At 40.6% G+C, this 18,719-nt stretch overlaps 1 protein-coding gene across 1 annotated transcript in view; it reads right to left on the reverse strand.

Moving 5' to 3' along the window:
* Positions 1-229: 229 nt before the first annotated feature.
* KCNJ6 (potassium inwardly rectifying channel subfamily J member 6) overlaps positions 230-18,719 on the reverse strand; it is an 84,839-nt gene continuing 66,349 nt past the window's right edge. Inside the window, exon 2 of the mRNA XM_063075823.1 lies at positions 230-555. Within this exon, the coding sequence (XP_062931893.1) occupies positions 230-555 (326 nt within the window). The remainder of the gene's footprint in view (positions 556-18,719) is intronic.

Genomic DNA, 18,719 nt, shown 5'->3' on the forward strand with positions numbered 1-18,719 from the left:
GGCACATTACACTTTGACCAAATCCATGTCTACCTTGTCAATCTAAATAACTGAGAAAGGGCAGGTAGATATTTTACACCTTGAAGATTTGTTTTCTGGTTATGTCAAAATTAAATATAAATAAATAAGTAACAAAGTAAGAGAGACAGAAAAGAAAGAGGATGAGAGACAAGGAAAGGTTGTGTGTATGGCGGGGAGGGGGAAGAGAAAGGGTTGCCCAGCGAGGGAACTAAACTTTGGATTCATTCTCTAGGTTTGCCACATCACCATTCCTTTCTGTTTGCTCTTCGAGGTTCTTTTCTTCCTCTTCAGTCTCCAGTTCTGCATGTTGGTTGAGTTTGCTGGATACAGACCAACTCAGGGGCAGCTCCGCCCTGCTGGCTAACTCAGCCAGCTCTTTGGCACTGAGGGAGGGGGTGCTGGTCTCATAGGTCTCATGGAAGCTGTTGTAGTCGACTTCATAGAACCCATCCTCCAGTGTCAGGACGGGTGTGAACCGGTAACCCCACAGGATCTCACTGGTGATATAGGAGCTTCGAGCTTGGCATGTCATCCCTGCAGAGAGGAGAATGGAGGCTTTAGAAGAAAATGTTAATATGTTCATCTTTGTACCAACACAGTTGAAAAATATAATTAAAAAAAAATTTTTTTTAATGGAGTAAGAGGCCCACAAAGGCAAGGATTCACGAGAGTCATACTGTGGCCCTGTGTTCATTCATTCAGGAAAGCAACCAGCTGGCTAGTCAGGCAGTCAGTCAGTATGTCATCTGTTAAGACAGCCAATAATATGTGTTAGGCAACTGCTTTGTGCTGAATGTGGGTAGGGTAGGGAGAAGAGAATACATACAGCTTTTACGTAGAAGGGTTAAGAACTACAAAATGTTCCTGCAGCATTGCACTTGCTCCTTGTATCTAAAAGAAGAGACTGAGGTGCCAAGGATTTAAGTGACTGACTCACCTGCAACGGTCAGACCCTGAGCCAGCACCAGCCCTTGTTCCTCTTAATTTCTTCCTCTTAATATCAAAACTGAGTGCTATCCTTTTTCACTGTTTCACTGGCTGACCCACAAAAGTTCCACATTATCCCTTTAAAACAAAAATGCAAGGCTTCTAGGTATTAAAAAGAACAGATCAACACTGCCTTGCTATTATTTCTCAAATGATGTTTCTTTTATGAGTTACTCTCTTTATCTGTGCTTGGTAGTGATGGGGGAAGACAGGTGATGGCAAGACTATGTGGGGTCAGAATGAGGCACAAACAGGAAGTCAAGGGGGAAAGGTGATAAAATAACTTTTTTTATTATGTAAAGAAGTACATGTTTATTGTAAAGTGAATAGAAAATGGAGAGGGCAAGTTCACAGCTCTATACATGCTTGTGGTCTTCTAGATTCTTGGGAATGTGTCAGTTTTCAAAGCCCCCATGGACATCTTTCCCCAGATTTTTCTTTTGTTTTTTGATTAGCTTGCTGTTTTCCTCAAGAGTTGTCACTGCCCCCCAGGCAGGTGTAATATTAAACAATTGCCACTGGTTGTTTTTGGCAATCAAATTACATAAAATAAAATCCACCCAGGCTTTCACTTCTGGCTATGTAATTAAACAAATAAAACTATAAATAAACACAATTATGATAATTAAAATCTAAAGGGAGGTTTTACAGCATATTGGAATTGGCTGAAGAGAGAATTAGATACTTGGTATACAGGTCTAAAGAAACTACACAGGATGCAGCCAAGAGGATGTCATCTGGAATGATGAAATAAGAACAATGGAAAACCCTCTCCTCCATGAGAATACTGGCAAAAATTGACAAATGAACTCTTTTAGAACTCTGTAAGTTAATTAGAGAAAGTGTTTACTTAAGAAGAATGTCTGAACCTCAGTAAGAACCCTGAGCTCAGTTCCATGGTAGCTTTGAAAACCAACAACCTGCAATCATGATTAAAACCAGCAACAACTACTGGTGGGGTCAGAACATGATTGGAGCTCTTTCAAAGCCCCATTCTCATAATTGTCATTATTTGACACACCTGTTAGTTTCCTGGAAAAACCCACTTGCAAGGCTTGTCTTTGTTTGATCTGGCACAGAGCTTGCCCAAATAGTTTTTTCCAGGGGGTCATTTGTTGAAAACAACCAGTGGCAATTGTTTAATATTGTAGCTTCCTGGGGCAGTGATAACAGTTGGGGAAAACAGCAAGCCAATACAAAAAAAAAAAAAAAATAGAAAAATCTGGGGAAAGATGCCCATGGGGGCTTTGAAAAATTCCAACACATTCTTGAGAATCTAGAAGAACATATGCATATGTAGGGCTGTGCTCATGCCCAAGAAAGACCTGAGAAGGACCTGAGCTCTTACCTCCACTTGTCTTTGAGGCTCAGTGAAAGCAGGAAATGAAGGCTAAGGCAGAAAGTGCCAGGTTGAGTGTTGAAGGCATGTCCCACCATGCTTACAGAGCTCCTTGGCAATGACTGGGAGATTTATTGGTTCCAGGCTTCTAGGGAAGTCTTTGTCCAGCCATCAACTCATCTTAGCATCAACTTAGCTCATCACTAAGTTAACTGAGCAGAGATTTTAGTGGCCATACGCAAAAAGAGTACAGACCTTAAAGAATTAGCTTGGAAAGTAACTAAAAAACAAACAGGAACAACAACAAAAAACTGGGAAGGAGGAAGAATTTGGTTTTCAGAATTGCCACATTTTTACATTTTTTAAAATTCCAGTTTTCAGCAAAACTTTATGAAGTATGCAAAGAAACTAGAATATAAGAACTATACACAGGAAGAAAAGCAGTCAATGGAAACTGTCTTTGAGGAAGCCCAGACATTGGACTCATTTGACAAAAACTTTAAATCAGCTATTTTAAATATGTTTAAAGAACTGAAGAAAGCCACATTTAAAGGACTAAAGGAAATTAGGAGAATGATGTCTCACCAAATAGAGAATATCAATAAAGAGAAATAAATTATATACCAAAAAATCAAATATAAATTCTGAGGTGAAAACCACAATAAATGAAAGAAAAATTCACTAGAGAGACTTAGTAGATTTGAGCTGGCAGGAAAAAAATATCAGCGAGCTTGAAAACAGCTCAGTTGAAATTATTGAGAAACAGAAATTTTAAAAAATGAAGAAAAATGAACAGAGTCTCAGAGACATGTGGGACACCATCAAGCATACCAACATATGCATTATGAGAGTTCCAGAAGGAAAGTATACAGAGAAAGTAGAATATTTAAAGACATAATAATTTTTTAAAAAATTTAATAAAAATTGTTAATCTACGCATCCAAGAAGCTTAACAAATGTCAAGTAAGATAAAGTCAAAGAGGTCCACACATAGACACATCATACTCAAACTGTTAAAACACAACAACAGAGAGAGAATCTTGAAAACAGCAAGAGATAAGCAACTCATCACACATAAGTAATCCTCAATAATATTAACAGCTGATTTCTCATCAGAAATCATGGAAGCAGTGAGAAGACATTTTTCAAAGCACTGAAAGAAAAAGACTATTAACCAAGAATTCTATATCCGCAAAATTATCCTTCACAAATGAAGGAGGAATTAAGACATTCTGTGAACAAAAATGGAGAGAATTTTTTGCTAGCAGACCTGAACTGCAGGAAATAATAAAGGGACTTCTTCAGGCTGAAATGAAAGGGCACTAGAGAGTAACTCAAATACTCATGAAGAAATAAAGAGCATTTGTAAAGATAACTACATAGGTAAATAGAAATGTTTTTCTCCAACTTAATTTCATGGCTACTTCATTTTTATGGCAATTATACTCCTCCATTATATGGATATACCACATTTTAAAAAATCATAAAACAGTGATTCAAAATGTGAAATCACGTACAAAATGGCTACGCTATGGTTCAGAACATCTAAACTGGAGTTGGGGAGCCATTCAGTAAAGGGGTCCTAAACCTCCTCAGGCAGATGTACCTGGAACTTGCCTTGAACTTTGAACTGGCCAAACTGCAGAAACCGCAATATCTTGAAACATCACTAAACTTAGCCAACCAACACTTCTGCAGCTAACTGCGGTTGGACTCTTGTCCTGGACTATGCCCTAACCAATCATTATTCTTGACTAACACCTCATATACTCTTCTCTTCTTTACCCATAAAAGCCCCTTGCTATGCGTCCAACTTTGGAACCCATTTCAGATTGCTCCCTTCACTGTGTCTCCTGAATTGCAGTTTCTAAGACCCCCATTAAATGCCTTTGCTTACTGCTCTGAAGCTTGGTTTTATTTCATATCAGTTGACAGAGAGTATGTGGTGGGACTTTTTGTTGAGGGAAATGTTAATACTATTGACTTGGTTTGTGGAAGTTGTACTAAGTTTACTGTCATGAGCTGAATTGTGTCCCCTCCCCACCCTCTAACTCATATGGTGTAGTCCTAACATCAAGTATTTCAGAATATAATTATTTTGAGATGGGATCTTTAAAGAGGTAATTAAATTAAAGTGAGATCATATGGGTGAGCCCTAATCCAATATGACTGTATCCTTATAAGAAGAGGGAATTAGGACGGACACACACACACACACACACACACACACACACACACACACACACACACACACACACACACACACACACACACACACACACACACACACACAGGAAAAATCATGTGAAGACACAGGGCAAAGACAACCATCTACAAGCCAAGGAGAGAGGCCTCCGAAGAAGCCAACCCTGCTGACACCTGACCTCAGGCTTCTAGCTTCCAGAACTGTGAGAAAATAAATTTCTAATGTTGAAGCTACCCAGCCTGTAATACCTTGTACGGCAAGCCTATCAAACTAATACATTTACTGAGTTTTGTAGGGATAATAAAATACCTTTCCATAGTGCCATTGTAATAGGAGTGTTTACTTTATGTTATGAAAATAAACAAGATTTAAATAAATGCTCATGGATGCTTTTCCAATTTATATTCAGTTTTTGGTATCTAAGTTCATTTTAAAAGGGATAAAGAAAGAATATTAATGTGTTTGCCTATCGGTAAAATATGAAAAAGTATTCCTAGGGTAAGTTGATAATTTTCATTTTCTTCAGAAAGATTCCTGTCTTACATATTGACCTTGATCCTAGTCCAATCTTTAAAAATGTGATTTTTAATTGAATTTGAAAAAGTAGCAAAGTAAAAACCAACTGGGTTAGCCTCATAAAAAAGGCAGATCTGATAAGATAATATCAGTGGTATGTATGTGGTGTTTGCTTTCTACATCAGAAAAATCATCATAAAGTCCTCTTGAGCAAATTTTTTTTTAGTGAGTAAAGTATTCTCTAGAAGTAGAGTTGCTTTGTTTGGTGAGGGGCAAGAGGTGAAAAATCTGATCTTGATGTTGAAATTCTGGCCACACCCTATTCTCTGAACACACTGGCTCTCTTATCTTTTGTTTTGTTTTTCTTAAGTATTTATTTATTTATCTGACAAATAAAAGTTGTACATAGTTATGGTGCATGACATGGTGTTTTGATATATGTGTAAATTGTGAAAAGGCTAAATCAAGCCAATGAACATATCCATTACCTCACGTACTTATTTTTTTTGTAATGAGAACATTCAAAATCTACTGTTAGCAATTTTCAGGTGTACATGGGTACTTCAAAAAATTCATGGAAAGATTTGTATTATCTTTTAATTCTATTTTTCCATGAACTTTTTGAAGTAGCCTCATAAATACATTGTTATTAAATATAGTAACCATTTGCACTATACTTTTATGCCTATGCTCATCCTATTTGCTTTACCTTGAATGCCCTTCCCCCAGTGGAATCCTGCTCATCTTTAAACAGCTAACTAATTAATGATTTCCTTTCTAAAGCACTCTGTGCCTACATAGTCACTTGCAGGAGCTACTGAGCCCAGGGCCACCTAACACTTCGATGACACCCTATCACAGTGTGGTCTGGTTTTCTTGTTGAATTGTGAATGCCTTAGGATTCATTTGTATTATTTCCATATTTCCAGCATTTAGCACAGTGCTTCAGCATTGGAGGATCCCAATAAATATTTGTTGTTAGGTGAAAAGAGTGGGCTTAGGAAACTGTACATAAACAGCTTGATATTACTCATTGGCAATGTCTAAAATATATTTTAAATAAAAAGATGGCTTGTGAGTCCTTAGAAAACCAAGTGAGAGACTTCCAGTCAAGATGGCAGAATAGACGGTCCCCAGCATCACTCTCTCCCACAAATCAATGAATTTACAAATATAAAAATGTAACATCAGCCAAGGTGGGGCTGCTGGAGCTCAGGTGAAGAGGAGGAGAGACCTATGGAACTCATGAAGGTGGAGAAACCACGAAGAGAAAGAAAAAAACTGCTCTCAGTGTTTTGGGCTGCAGTTGCTTTAATGCTGGAGCACATGGAGCAGGAGCTGGCAGAAGCCACAGCTGTGCCCTCTAGATGGAATTACTTGGAAGCGGAAGGGGAGAAGAGGACTTTGTTGGCCTCCAGGACAGCAAGACCACTAGCAAGTTTCCCGTGGACGCTTGCAGGAGCGAGGAGCTGGTACAACTGAAAAAGGGGAGCCATTCAGAGGCCGGTGAGTCATCGCAAAGGACTGGTGCATGGCCAGTCCCATGGGAAGTGTTTGGAGCACGGGCAGTAGGGAGACGTGCCCACTGGGAGAACACTGGGACACAGCAAGGACAGCCAATCTGCTCCCCAATCAGCACAGGACCATTCAGAGGAGACTGGTTGGGAATGCAGAATTGCATGTGGTGCAGTTTGATGAAAAAACTCAGGCCCAAATCAGAGTTTCTACAAAACCCAGGTGCACTGAGTCTCTGGAGAGCCAGAAGTACCTGTAAGGTCAACTGTTAAACCCTGAGCTGCACAAAAAGCCTTCCCTAGGGAAACAGCAGCAAAGCAGCAATTTACCTCAACCACATAGCTCAAGTAGTGGTTCCCAGAGGAAGTTCCCCCATTTTAGAAGCAAGAAAAGGACAAAAACTTAGTTCCGGCCCAGGCACACCACGAATGCCTTGGGGCCCACCATGGAACATGAGGCATGGAGCCAGGGGTAGGACCCCTGCCCACAACCACTCATACCACCAGTACCTTGGGGCCCCACCCAGGAACCCGAGCTTGGAGCCAAGGACCAGACCCCACTCCCACAACCAGGCACACAGCACCAGCACCTTGGGGCCCACCCAGGGACCCGAGGCATGGAGAATGGGACCGGATCCCTTCCCACAACCAGGCTCAACATGCCAGTGCCTCATGGCCCTCCAGGGGACCCGGGGCATGGAGAAGGGGACCAGAACCCCCTCCCACAACCAGGCTCACCATGCCAGTGCCTTGGGGCCTGCTCAGGGATCCAGGGTAAGGAGTTGGGACTGGACCCACCCTCCCACAATGAGGCATGCTGGGACAGTGCATCAGGGCCCGCCCAGGGGCCTGAGGTATGGAGAAGGGGACCGGACCCACCCTCCCACAACCAGGCACCCCATGCCAGTGCCCTGGGGCCCATCCAGGGACCCAGGGTATGGAGCCGGGGACCAGACTCCCCTCCCACAACCAGGCACACCACACCAGCACCTCGGGGCCTGCACTGGGACATGCGGCATGGAGAAGGGGACCGGATTCCCCTCCTACCACCAGGCACACTGTGCCAGCACCTCAGGGCATGCCTAGGGACCCAGGGTAAGGAGCTGGGGACTGGATCCCCCTCCCACAACCAGGCACACCATGCCAGCATCTCGGGAGCCAATCGGGGACCCAGGGCATGGAACTAGGGATCAGATACTCTCCAAAACCAGGCACACTGCCAGCACCATGGAGCAGGCCAAAAACATCTCCCACATGTGGGTGGCCCACCACAGCCACCATGATAATCATGGCTGCCGTGAAGGCGGCTAGATGCCACAACCACCATGCAGATGGTCTACCAGCCACTGGAGTGAGTTGACACAAGGAGAGTCACCAGCAGAGATAAAGAAAGGAGGAGGATGTCTGTCTCCACAGAGCTCATTTCATAGTGACGGAAGAGACATCTGCTCTATGATAATATTGGGGGACCTGATCATGCCTCTCAGCATTGGACAGATCATTTGTGCAGCAAATCAACACAGTAACCATTATTCTTTCAGAGGGAGAGAAGAAATCTACGGTGATTAGAGGGGGGAGGGGGAGAGGAGGAGGGATGGGGCAGAATTGGACAAGGGACATAAAGAATAATTACAATTTGAAGGGCCAGCCCATGGCTCACATGGGAGAGTGCGGTGCTGATAACACCAAGGCCATGGGTTTGGATCCTATATAGGGATGGCTAGTTTGCTCACTGGCTGAGCATGGTGCTGACAACACCAAGTCAAGGGTTAAGATCCCCTTACCAGTCATCTTTAAAAAAAAAAAAAAGAAAAGAATAATTACAATTTGTAAAAATATATATGCTAGTAATATTAATCAACATATCTCAATGTTGAAACCCCAAAATATGTATAATCAATTTTGATTCAATAAAAATTAAAAAAAAAAAAAAGAAAAGTAAGTGAGAGATTTTTGCTTCCAGCATTATGCCAACCTACATGTGAAGGACGCTCAGCTAAAATACAATGAGATTCTGGAAAATTACAAAATCTATAATTTTTACCAAACCTCTGTTCAATCAAGAGTAAGGGAGGGAAATTCTCGTGCTGGTAAAGGTAGAGTAAATACAGCCTTTCTCTCCCACTGATCACGACGGAGACCTCTGGACAAAGTATAGAAAGCAACCACTGCAAGACTCTGGAAAGTTCATAATAGCAGAAAGACTGGAGTGCGGAGCCAAAACTTAAGAATGGCTTCAAGTTTTTAGGTAAAATTTTTTTTTGTAGGTTAAAAAAAAGATTTTTTTGTTTGTTTGTAGGTAAATTCCTTCCTTCCTTCCTCCCTCCCTTTCTTTTTTCCTTCCTTTCAAAATTTCCTTCCTCATCTATCATCTGGCTTTAACCCAAGAGTGGCCCTAATGCAGAACTGTGCAGGAGGTGCTGACAAGAAAATCTCAGAGAGAAACCTAGCCTTGCTGATCAGAGCACCAGGAAGAGGTGCCACTATGACCAGAGAATGGGTGTGAGGACTTCATCCCCAGTTCTGAGTGCGGCCCCTGTCATCAGCTGCTCTGCAGTAGTGGCAGCACAGGCACTGAAAGCCCTGGCAGAAAGTCTCTTTCTGGCCAGAGGATGGGGACAAGGGGGTTCTGTGGACCCAAGAGTTTGTGGCTCTGTTTTTCTGTTTCCTTCCACTGCTTTACCCAGAGAGCAGCCTCAATTGTGTGAATCCATGCAGCAACGCAGGTGGCTAAAATGCTGAGGGAAATCTTATCTCTGTAGACAGCAAGCTGAGGAAAGGGGGCTTGGAAGCTGAAAAAGGTGGGGAAAATCCCACAGAGGAGAGACCTGGAGAAGAGGATCCCCAGATTCTATGCATGAATGGCTATACTCCTGAGCTTTGCATGCACAGAACAGAAAACAATAAGAAAAGATGAATTTAAAAAGCTACCACGTGTTTGATAACGTATAATCACACTTTTAAACTTCAGTCACTGCTCGGCAGCTGAAGAAGAAACTGTAATGGAAATTCAGTGATACTTAGAACTGAATGATATTGAAATTCTAAATGTCAAATTATGAGATACACAGAAAGTAAGAACAATGTATCTAGGCCTAAATACTTATATCAGAAAAAAAGGAAACTCTGAATATTAATGTGCAGAATATCCAACTTAAGAAATTAGAAAAAGAGCCACAGGATTAATCCATGAGAAATTGGCAATAAAGGTCAGTGTACAAAATTAATAAAATAGAAAGCAAATGAACAATAGAGAGAATCAATAAAGGCAAAAGTCTTTTTTTTTTTTTTTGAGAAATCTGATAAAGTAGATAACACTGCTGAGATTGGTCAAGTAAAAGATACAGAAGGCAAAAATAAGTGGTATTGGGAATGCAAAGTGATGTGTAACCATAGAGACAGCAGAGACTAAAACCAAAAGTATATTACAGGTAATTTAAAAAATGTCCATGAAATGGTTATTTTTCTGAAATCATATAACTTACCAATGCTTATTTAAGAAAAAATAAAAAGTTGAGAAGTCCTGTAACCAATCATAAAAACTGAGCCAGTGAGTAAAAACTTCTAATAAAGAAATAACAAAGCCCAGACAGTTTTAAGTATCAGTTCAAGGAAATATTCTAGGAAGAGATCATGATAATTTTACCCCAACTCTCCCAGGAAACAGGAGAAGGATAATTTCCTAACTCATTCTATAAGGCAAATAATTTTGAAAATAAAGTCATAAATATAATATAAGAAAAAAAAAGAAAAAAGAAAAAAAGAAAAATGACAAGCCAATATCATTCACATGTGTAGGTACAAAAATCATAGAGAAAATATTAGCAATCCAAATCCAACAGTTTATAAAAAAGTTAGACATAATGATCAAGCTGGGTTCATCTCAAGGAATGCAAGGGGGGTTTAACATTAAAAAGCCGATCACATAATTTATCATATTAACAGACTGAAAGATTGTTTTAATATATGCAGAAAATCCATTTGATAAAATTCAGCACCACATTCATGATAAAACTTCTTAATGAACTTGGAGTAAAAGACTAATTGTATCTACCAAAAACTTAAGCAAACATTATTCTTAGTGATGATGACCAAAAGTTCAGATTATTTCATTTATTGTCAGAGCCAATATATACAGTAAATGCTTGCTATCACTTTTTCTGTTCAATGGTGTACCAAAGTGCAAATAAGATAAAACAAAGAAACAAAATAAATAATTTGAATCAGAAAGAAAGAAATGAAACTTTCGTTATTTGCACCTAATGTAATTGTATACATAGAAAAGCTACAAGAATAGTCCAACTATTAGAATTGCTAAGAGTGTTTAGGAAGGTGGATGGATTATAAAATCTATTCAGAAAACTCATTTACATTTCTATATACCAGTAAAAAACAAAAAACAAAAGACATAACAACAACAACGCCTCACCATTTCCTCTAGCAACAGTATCTAGAGATAAATCTTAATAATACAAGTACAAAACCTTTATGGAGGTTTATGAATTGTAAAATTTATTGAGAGATAGTAAAAAAGATTGAAATAAATGGAGAGATGTATGATGTTCATGGATAGATGATTAGACATCCTAAGATATCAGTTTTTCCAAAATTGCTTAGTAGATGCAATGCAATTCCAACGAAATAATTATTAAAGTTTTCTAAAAAATAGATTTGATAAACTGGTTAACAAACTAAGAAAGTGCAAAGACTCAAGAGCCAAAACACTCCTGGAGAAGAATAAACTGTGGAGACTCACCCCATGAACTCATCGCAGAACTTATTTAGTGACCATGCGCGCATGCAACGGGAAACAGGTACGATTATGTTCATAGCAGTATCATTTATAAAAACAAATTGGAAACAATGCAACTGTCCATTGACAGACAATGTTGTATGTTCACACAATGGAATTTTAAGAAGCAAAAATAAGCTACACATATAAGATACAATGTGGATGAATCTTAGAAACTTAATATTGGGTAAAAAAACAAGCTGTAGAGAATACATAAAATGTGATACCATTTTTATAAAGTTAAACAAGTGACTAATATATTTAGGGATAAATACAAAAAATTTTTTAAGAAAGCAAGGGAATGTTAAAAACAAATAGTTATATTGGGGTGGGGAAGAAATACAGAAGTAGATATAATAGTAATGTTCTTGCTCTTAAGTGATCAAATTACAAGTGTTTTATTATTATACTTTGTAACATAATATGTGATATACATTATTTAAGTACTATATTTTAAAAAAGTCACCAAATTCCATTTTCATTAGCCTGCTATTAACATTTGTGCAAATGCCCTTCTTGTTTTGTGTTTTCAGGACTGTTAACCATTCTTTTACTTGTGGGTGGGGGCTGCTGGTCTAAGTCCTGGGGTCCAAAGTTCTGAGAACCTGGAGCTCTGATGTCCAAGGGTGGGAGAAGATGCATGAAGAAAGAGTGAATTCATGTTTTCTCTCCCTTTTTGTTCTATCTGGGCCCTCAGTGGACTGGATGACTCCTGGTCACATTGGTTAGGGTGATCTTTACAAATTATTAAAAAATTAGTCTACTAATTTTAGTTTTTTCCCCAAAGGTGTGTGTATGTGTGTGTGTGTGTGTGTGTGTGTGTGTGTATTTTTAAAATTATGTTATTTCCCAATTTTTCTACTGAGTGCTTCTCTGGTTCCCTAGTTGATCTTCTAAGAATTTAACTCACAGGCAGGTGCATGAAAACACTTAGACGGGCTACCTTTGGTGGCCATTTCACTTCTTGATAAGACCATGTGAGAAGTAAGCAGCGGAGGGAAAGGGAGTAGCTGTTGTTGGTGGGGACTGCAAAGCCCACTCCACCTGGCAGACAGGAAAACAAACTGAGGCACAGCTAAGGAATCTGTAATAGGCACTGAGCAAACGCAGGGGCAGGCCCTGCAAGATGGGGATGTAACAGGCAAAGCCCTCTTTTTAGATTCAGTGACAAATCATGAGGGGAGAAGTTTGTTTGCAGAATACAATACCATGAAAGCCATCCTCAAGAAAGAGCCCCCCCCCCCCAGGTAAAGCCAGAGATATAAACAGTAGATAGATAATACATCAAAATCGCCTGGAGAATAAGATCCCAACAACATAAAATTGATATAAAATTAATCTATATTGCCAATATTCAGAACAAAAAGAATTGATTATAGAACTGGGCATTTTATTTCAAATACCAGGCTACATGATGTGATTTCTTCCTTTTCATTTATCCCTTGTGCCCATTCTCATTAAGAAATGCACTGAATTAGCACAGTTATAATGTGTTGTACACTTATGTTTATAAGTCTCAGCACTCGGTTGCGCCATGTGGGAGAATGTTAGTGACTTACCAAGCCCAGTGTCAAAAAAGCAGAGTAGTATGACTTCTACTATAATAGTGATTTTAATTTAATAGTTTCCTCCAACTGCTGGTCATTTAAATAACAATGAGCCCTGCCTTATGCTCAGGTTAAAAATCCCTTCCATACACAGTTGTGTTTCTTCTGTTACTCAGCATTTGGAGAGCGAGTGAGTCTCACCTCCAAACTATGCAAAAGCAAACTGAAATGTACATTTTTAAATGTCTTACAAAAAAAGACACTCTATATGTGTACTCCTAATTCTACTCTCAGCACAGTAATTGATAAATTGATAAATTAAGTATTGCATTAAGTAGTAACTGTTATTATCGGGTGTTTGTTGTGTGCCAGGCACTGGACACTTTATGTGCATCAACCATCTAGTCCTTGCAGCAGCTTTCTCAGGCTCCAGAGCCCCTGTTCTCAACTGCCATGTGTGTATTTCTATTTTTGAAGACAGGGACCATGTGTTAATTGTAATCTTTATAATTTTTACAGTGATTTACACTTAAGGGTTGATAACATATACCAACTGAAATAGCATTTATCATATGAAATAAAATGGGATGTGGGTGAATTCTCATAGCTGATGGGATGCTGCTGACAGGTGGTGTAGCTTTGCTGTCCAATATTTGTCTAACCCACGTGTCCCTTCCCTCCCACCCCCCACTTTTTCCTACCAGCTCATCTTCTATGCCTGCCCCTCTTACCTTGCCCTCCACACACCTGCCATCTACTCACTACCAAATCCTGTGGCACTGGCTACCATCTTCTGAAAATTACTTGGGTACATGAAGCAAACTACATTTATTATTTAGAAAATTATGAGTTATCCTCAAATCAAATCTCAAACTGCAGGATTCTTTTTCAGTTTCTCCCATTCTATATTTGTATCTCTCCAACAATCTATATATTTATTATTGGGTTTATCCTACAAAACATAGAAAACAGTTTTGGAGTTACCACACCAATAATTCTCCTGAGGAATGGTTTAGGCAAGATTCAGACCTCAAGGCCGAGGACCAGATATTCTTCCAGCTGAAACAAGAAAACCCATGTGACCTTACCCAGCCTGGAAAGCAGTTACGTGCCAGCAAATAGTAGACCAATCAGTGACTTCCAAGTGCACTTGAAAGCCAATCAGAAAGCTTCCCTGCTTCCAAAAATTCTACCCTGATAGCACCCCCACCCTCCTCCTTTTACTCTATAAAACCCACTCTCCTTTCTGAGTCCCTTGAGTTTCTCCTGAAAGGAAGGTGAGGACAGTGGACTTCCTTGCATGACCTGAATACAGCCTGCTCTTAACGCTACACGTGCTCTTCGTCTTTTTGACACTATCAAGCACAACACTATGAGGCAAAGTAAAAAATTTCTTTTCAGTTCTTTTTAACCTTAGAATATTCCCACTGGGGCAGTACAATCAAGCTACCATGTTCAAAAGTTCCTTGAACTCATTCTTTCTAATACCTGGTTACGTTATCCATTGTGTAACCAGTTAGGCTCATTTGCTTCTACTTTAGGATTTGCTTTCGTCATTTTTTAAGTTTCTAAACCATTTAAATGGCTCAAAAATTTAATTAGCGTAGAAAGATACACTGTCATGTGTCACATAACAACAAGGACCATTCTGAGAAATGTGTCATTAGGCAATTTTGTGCGAACATCATAGAGTGTACTTATAGGAACCTGGATGGTACAGCTCACCACTCACCTGTACTATACGGTACAGTCTATGGCTCCTGGGCTACAAACCTGCACAGCTGCTACTGTCCTGAACACTCTAGGCAATTGGAACACAGTGGTAAGTGCTTGTGTATCTAAGCACAGATCACATAGAAAAGGTAATGTCTTGCGCTGTCGTGTTAAGACAGCTACTACGTCACTAGGTGATAGGAATTTTTCAGCTGCAGCACAGTCTTATGGGACCACCCTCGTATATGTGGTCTGCCATTGACTGAAGCATCATTATGGGGTGCATAACTATATTCAGAAAAGTCTCCTTCCCAACCCTACAACCCTTTTTAGCCTACTTCGCCCTCCTCCTATATGTGGCCATTGTCATCAGTTTCTGCTTTATCCTTCCCATGTTTCCTTTTGTACAAATAAGCAAACATGCATACATATATGTTCTTATTTCCCATTCTTTCCCCATGGAGAGAATGCTCAGGACAGGAAACTAAATAATGGTTTCCGTCTGCTAAAGTGGTTTGAAATTGCTTGACGTGCTCATTTCCTTTAACAGAAAACAGTCTCCTCAGTGGCATGTGGAGCCAGCCTGTGGCAGCTGGGCTGGAATCCCAGCTGCACGGAGGGCAGGGCAGCCTGGGTGGGCTACTTAATGTCCCTGACTTGCTCTCTGTCATAATGGGGAAAATAATGACCAGAGTAAAGGTGGTGTGTGGCATCCACGTGAAGTTTCACACGTGGATACAGGGATCTGCCTGAAGATGCCACTAGCGATACTTCTAATTCCCTTCCTATCCTTGGTGAAGTCTACAGCAACAGCTGACCTTTCTTGTAGAACTAACAGCACTGATCAATAGCATTTGCCTCTTACATCAGGTGTTTTGCTGTTTGTTGACTCTTTCAAATGGAATAAAAACCCTACAGGGAAAGATCTGGTGACACCATGTCTTGCTTTCCTATTGATGTCAGGGTTTACTTTATGCAGAGTTACTCTTTGAACATTTCAAAATTCTTTTTGATGCTTGATATTTAAAAAGTCACTCTTTTCTTCATTGTGACTCATCATTTTGCATTTCTCAGGCAGAGGTTCTTAACTTTTTAAAGTCAAAGACCCTTTCAGGAACCTGATAAGATTCTTGGATCCTCTCCTCTTAAAATGTACATACACACAGACGTTTGCAAATGGTCATGAGTTCATGGACTTACTAAAGCCCATGGGATGTCAGGTTCAAACAAAGCAAAAAAAAAGCAAAAATGGAGGAATGAAACAGCTCTGTTTTAGGGGAAAGTACGTGTGTGCCTGTAAGGGAGAGGAGATTTAAGGAAAAATAGGGGAGAACAGGAAGAGAGGATTCGCTTAATCTGCGGCTGGGTTATAGCACCCTCACGTGCATTCACAGTGTGGTACTCACCCCATCAGAATCTTTCTCACCAAATTGCAATTGTCAATATTTGTATCTTTCCCAAGTCTGGGGATGGGGTTCCTGTGGGCAGGAACTCTGTCCTGGCTACCACTTTATTTCTGTCCCCTAGTACAGTGTCTGTCAAGATGTCCAACAAATATTTGTTAATGGCTACATGAATTTAAAAAAACCTAGGTGGTAATAATTCATTTAGTTGTTCATCAGACATATATTGAGTATCTATTATGTGCCAGGCACTTTGATGGGTTCTGGTGGTAGAATGATGACACAGTCCCTAGCTTCACTGAATTTATAATCTACTGAGAAAGAAATAAACATCCAAATAAATGTAAAATTACAACTGTGATAAATGCAATGAAGAAAAAGATTCTTCTATAAGACAATAAAAAAAGGACCACACTTGGTCTGATGTGGTAATCCATTTCCTTTCCCCCTTCCTAATAGTACCCAGAGTTTTACTGGGTACCCCTCACCTTAGCCCGTGAACTTTGGGGTCCCACTTGGCTTAAGCTTACTGACACATTTCATTTCCTTGGCCACAGACATTGGTTCCAGAAGACACATGAAACTCCAGTGGTTCATTCAGGATGAATTTAAAGACCATTGCATAGAGTGACTGGCAGAAGTGAGCTCTCCCTCATGGTTGTGAACAAGGGCGCATATATCCCTGATGGCCATTGGTGGCCATATTGGGACTGTGAGATCAGAGAGCCAGAGGAAACTGACTCGGAGGAGATATCTTCCTTCCATGGACTTTATACTTAAGAGAAGTGACAACCTCCATGATTGTTCAAGTCTTTAGGACAGGTTGTCACCATCTTAAAACAATCTGTCTGACCTAGGCACCAGTTTTCCCTTATGTGTTACTTTCTCTGGGCACACATGCCTGCTGCAGTTAAGGCGTGGGTCTGCTGACCTGCCAACTGGACCAAAACTAAATGGAGATCAATAGATTCATTTATTCAGCAAGAATTTATTGGATACCTTCAAGGTGCCAGATTCTGTGCTTGTTGATGAGACTGAGTGGTGAGCCTTGACCTCATAGAGTCCACATGCAAGGGAGGGATACAAGAAGTCTAAGGACCCAACACCACAACAGAAAACTCTCACTAAATTCTAATGAATGAATGAATAGGCTTCCCATTATCACTAATCCAATCCAAGTGATTGACTCATATTCTCCTGAATGGCATATTACATTAAAAAACAAAAACAAACAAAAGAGCCTTCAATTCCCCTTCAAAGTTGTTCTGGATGTTCATTTATTTCATTCTTTCTCTTATTTATACTGATTTTGAGGGGGATGGGAAGGAGATAGTGAGAATTTTCCTCTTGTTTTGTCCTACCTAGAGATGACATCAAACACATTAAGGATACACCTGTCCTGACATTGATGTTCAAAGCCTGGAGAAAACTTTTAGGTTTTCACTGCCCTGGCTGTTGGTCAAGGGAACATCACTTTTGAGAATGTTCCTGGAGTCTGGATTTTCTTGGAAGGAGAAATAAACAAGTGGAAGAAAAAAGTTTGGAATGTTAACAGATGTATTTTTACTCCTGATGATTCGGTTGTTCCCAGCTTCCCGCCCTCTGATCAATGTTTCATGGGGTGGGCGGAGAGAGGCTGGAACAAAGAGGCCATTGCTCAGCTCTGACACACTGTAAACCACACACTTTGAGTCTATAGCTGTGGCAGTGGCCTGGAAAGCAGGGCTTTCATTTATGAGGAAAGCTCTGTTGAGAGAAAATAAAAAGGATTTGGGAGCTGCAGAAGCCACAGAGGTGAGAATTGAAGAATTCCTGGCCCACTGGAGAGCTGCTAAAGGTGGGACCAGCTGAGGAGACAGACAGAAGGGTGTTGGAGGGCATATGACCAGGGTTTAGATACTAACCAGGTTTCTAAGAAGGGGTTCAGAACTCTCTGCCCTGGGCCTGACCTTGGTGTGGGAAGGCGGCCAAGATGGAAAAACCCCAGAGTTTGAGCGGGAAGCAGAGAACTTCAGGGACTGGAGCCCATTTCTGAGGAGCTCTGGAAGACTTCAGGCAACACAGAGCAGCACCGCTGCCAGAGTGCCCAAGGCGGGCCTGCAGCCTGGGTGGCTCGAGTGCTTGTGCCTGCGTGCGCCTGTGTGCTAGTGTGCGCGCAAGTGTGTACATGCTCTTGGAACGCACCTGCGGAGGCCAGGAGTTCCCAGATCCCTCCACGTGCACCACACTGAGCAACCTCTATCCCAGCAGGTGGTGTGCACCTGCAGTCTAAGCCGTGTCGCTGTGCATCTCCCTAGGGCTCCACCCTAGTGCTCCGGGGGAGCAACAAGGATACAGGATGTACTTGGGCCAGACCCCCCACTGCAAAGTGATGACATGCCACCCCAATTCAGATCACCCTTAGGGTGAGAAGGGGAACCTTCTGAACGGCAGTTTCGATCTGAATTAACCACATTTGAAAGTGGAAGGGTCTGAACTATCTCTAATTGGCAAGTTTAAGTTTTTTCTACTAGGAAACAGAAAGGAAACTTTAAGAGCAGAGTTAATGTCAGTTGCAGAGAAATAAAGTCAATTTCATCTCTACTTATCTGGTTGTTGTGTCTATAAATTATAAACGCTCCTTGAACATATTTTTAAAATTTGGCTTAAAATTCTTACAACTCTTCCTTCTCAAATAAAAC

The sequence above is a fragment of the Cynocephalus volans genome, chromosome 1 (assembly GCF_027409185.1).
Source record: "Cynocephalus volans isolate mCynVol1 chromosome 1, mCynVol1.pri, whole genome shotgun sequence".
NCBI classification, from domain to species: Eukaryota; Metazoa; Chordata; class Mammalia; order Dermoptera; family Cynocephalidae; genus Cynocephalus; species Cynocephalus volans.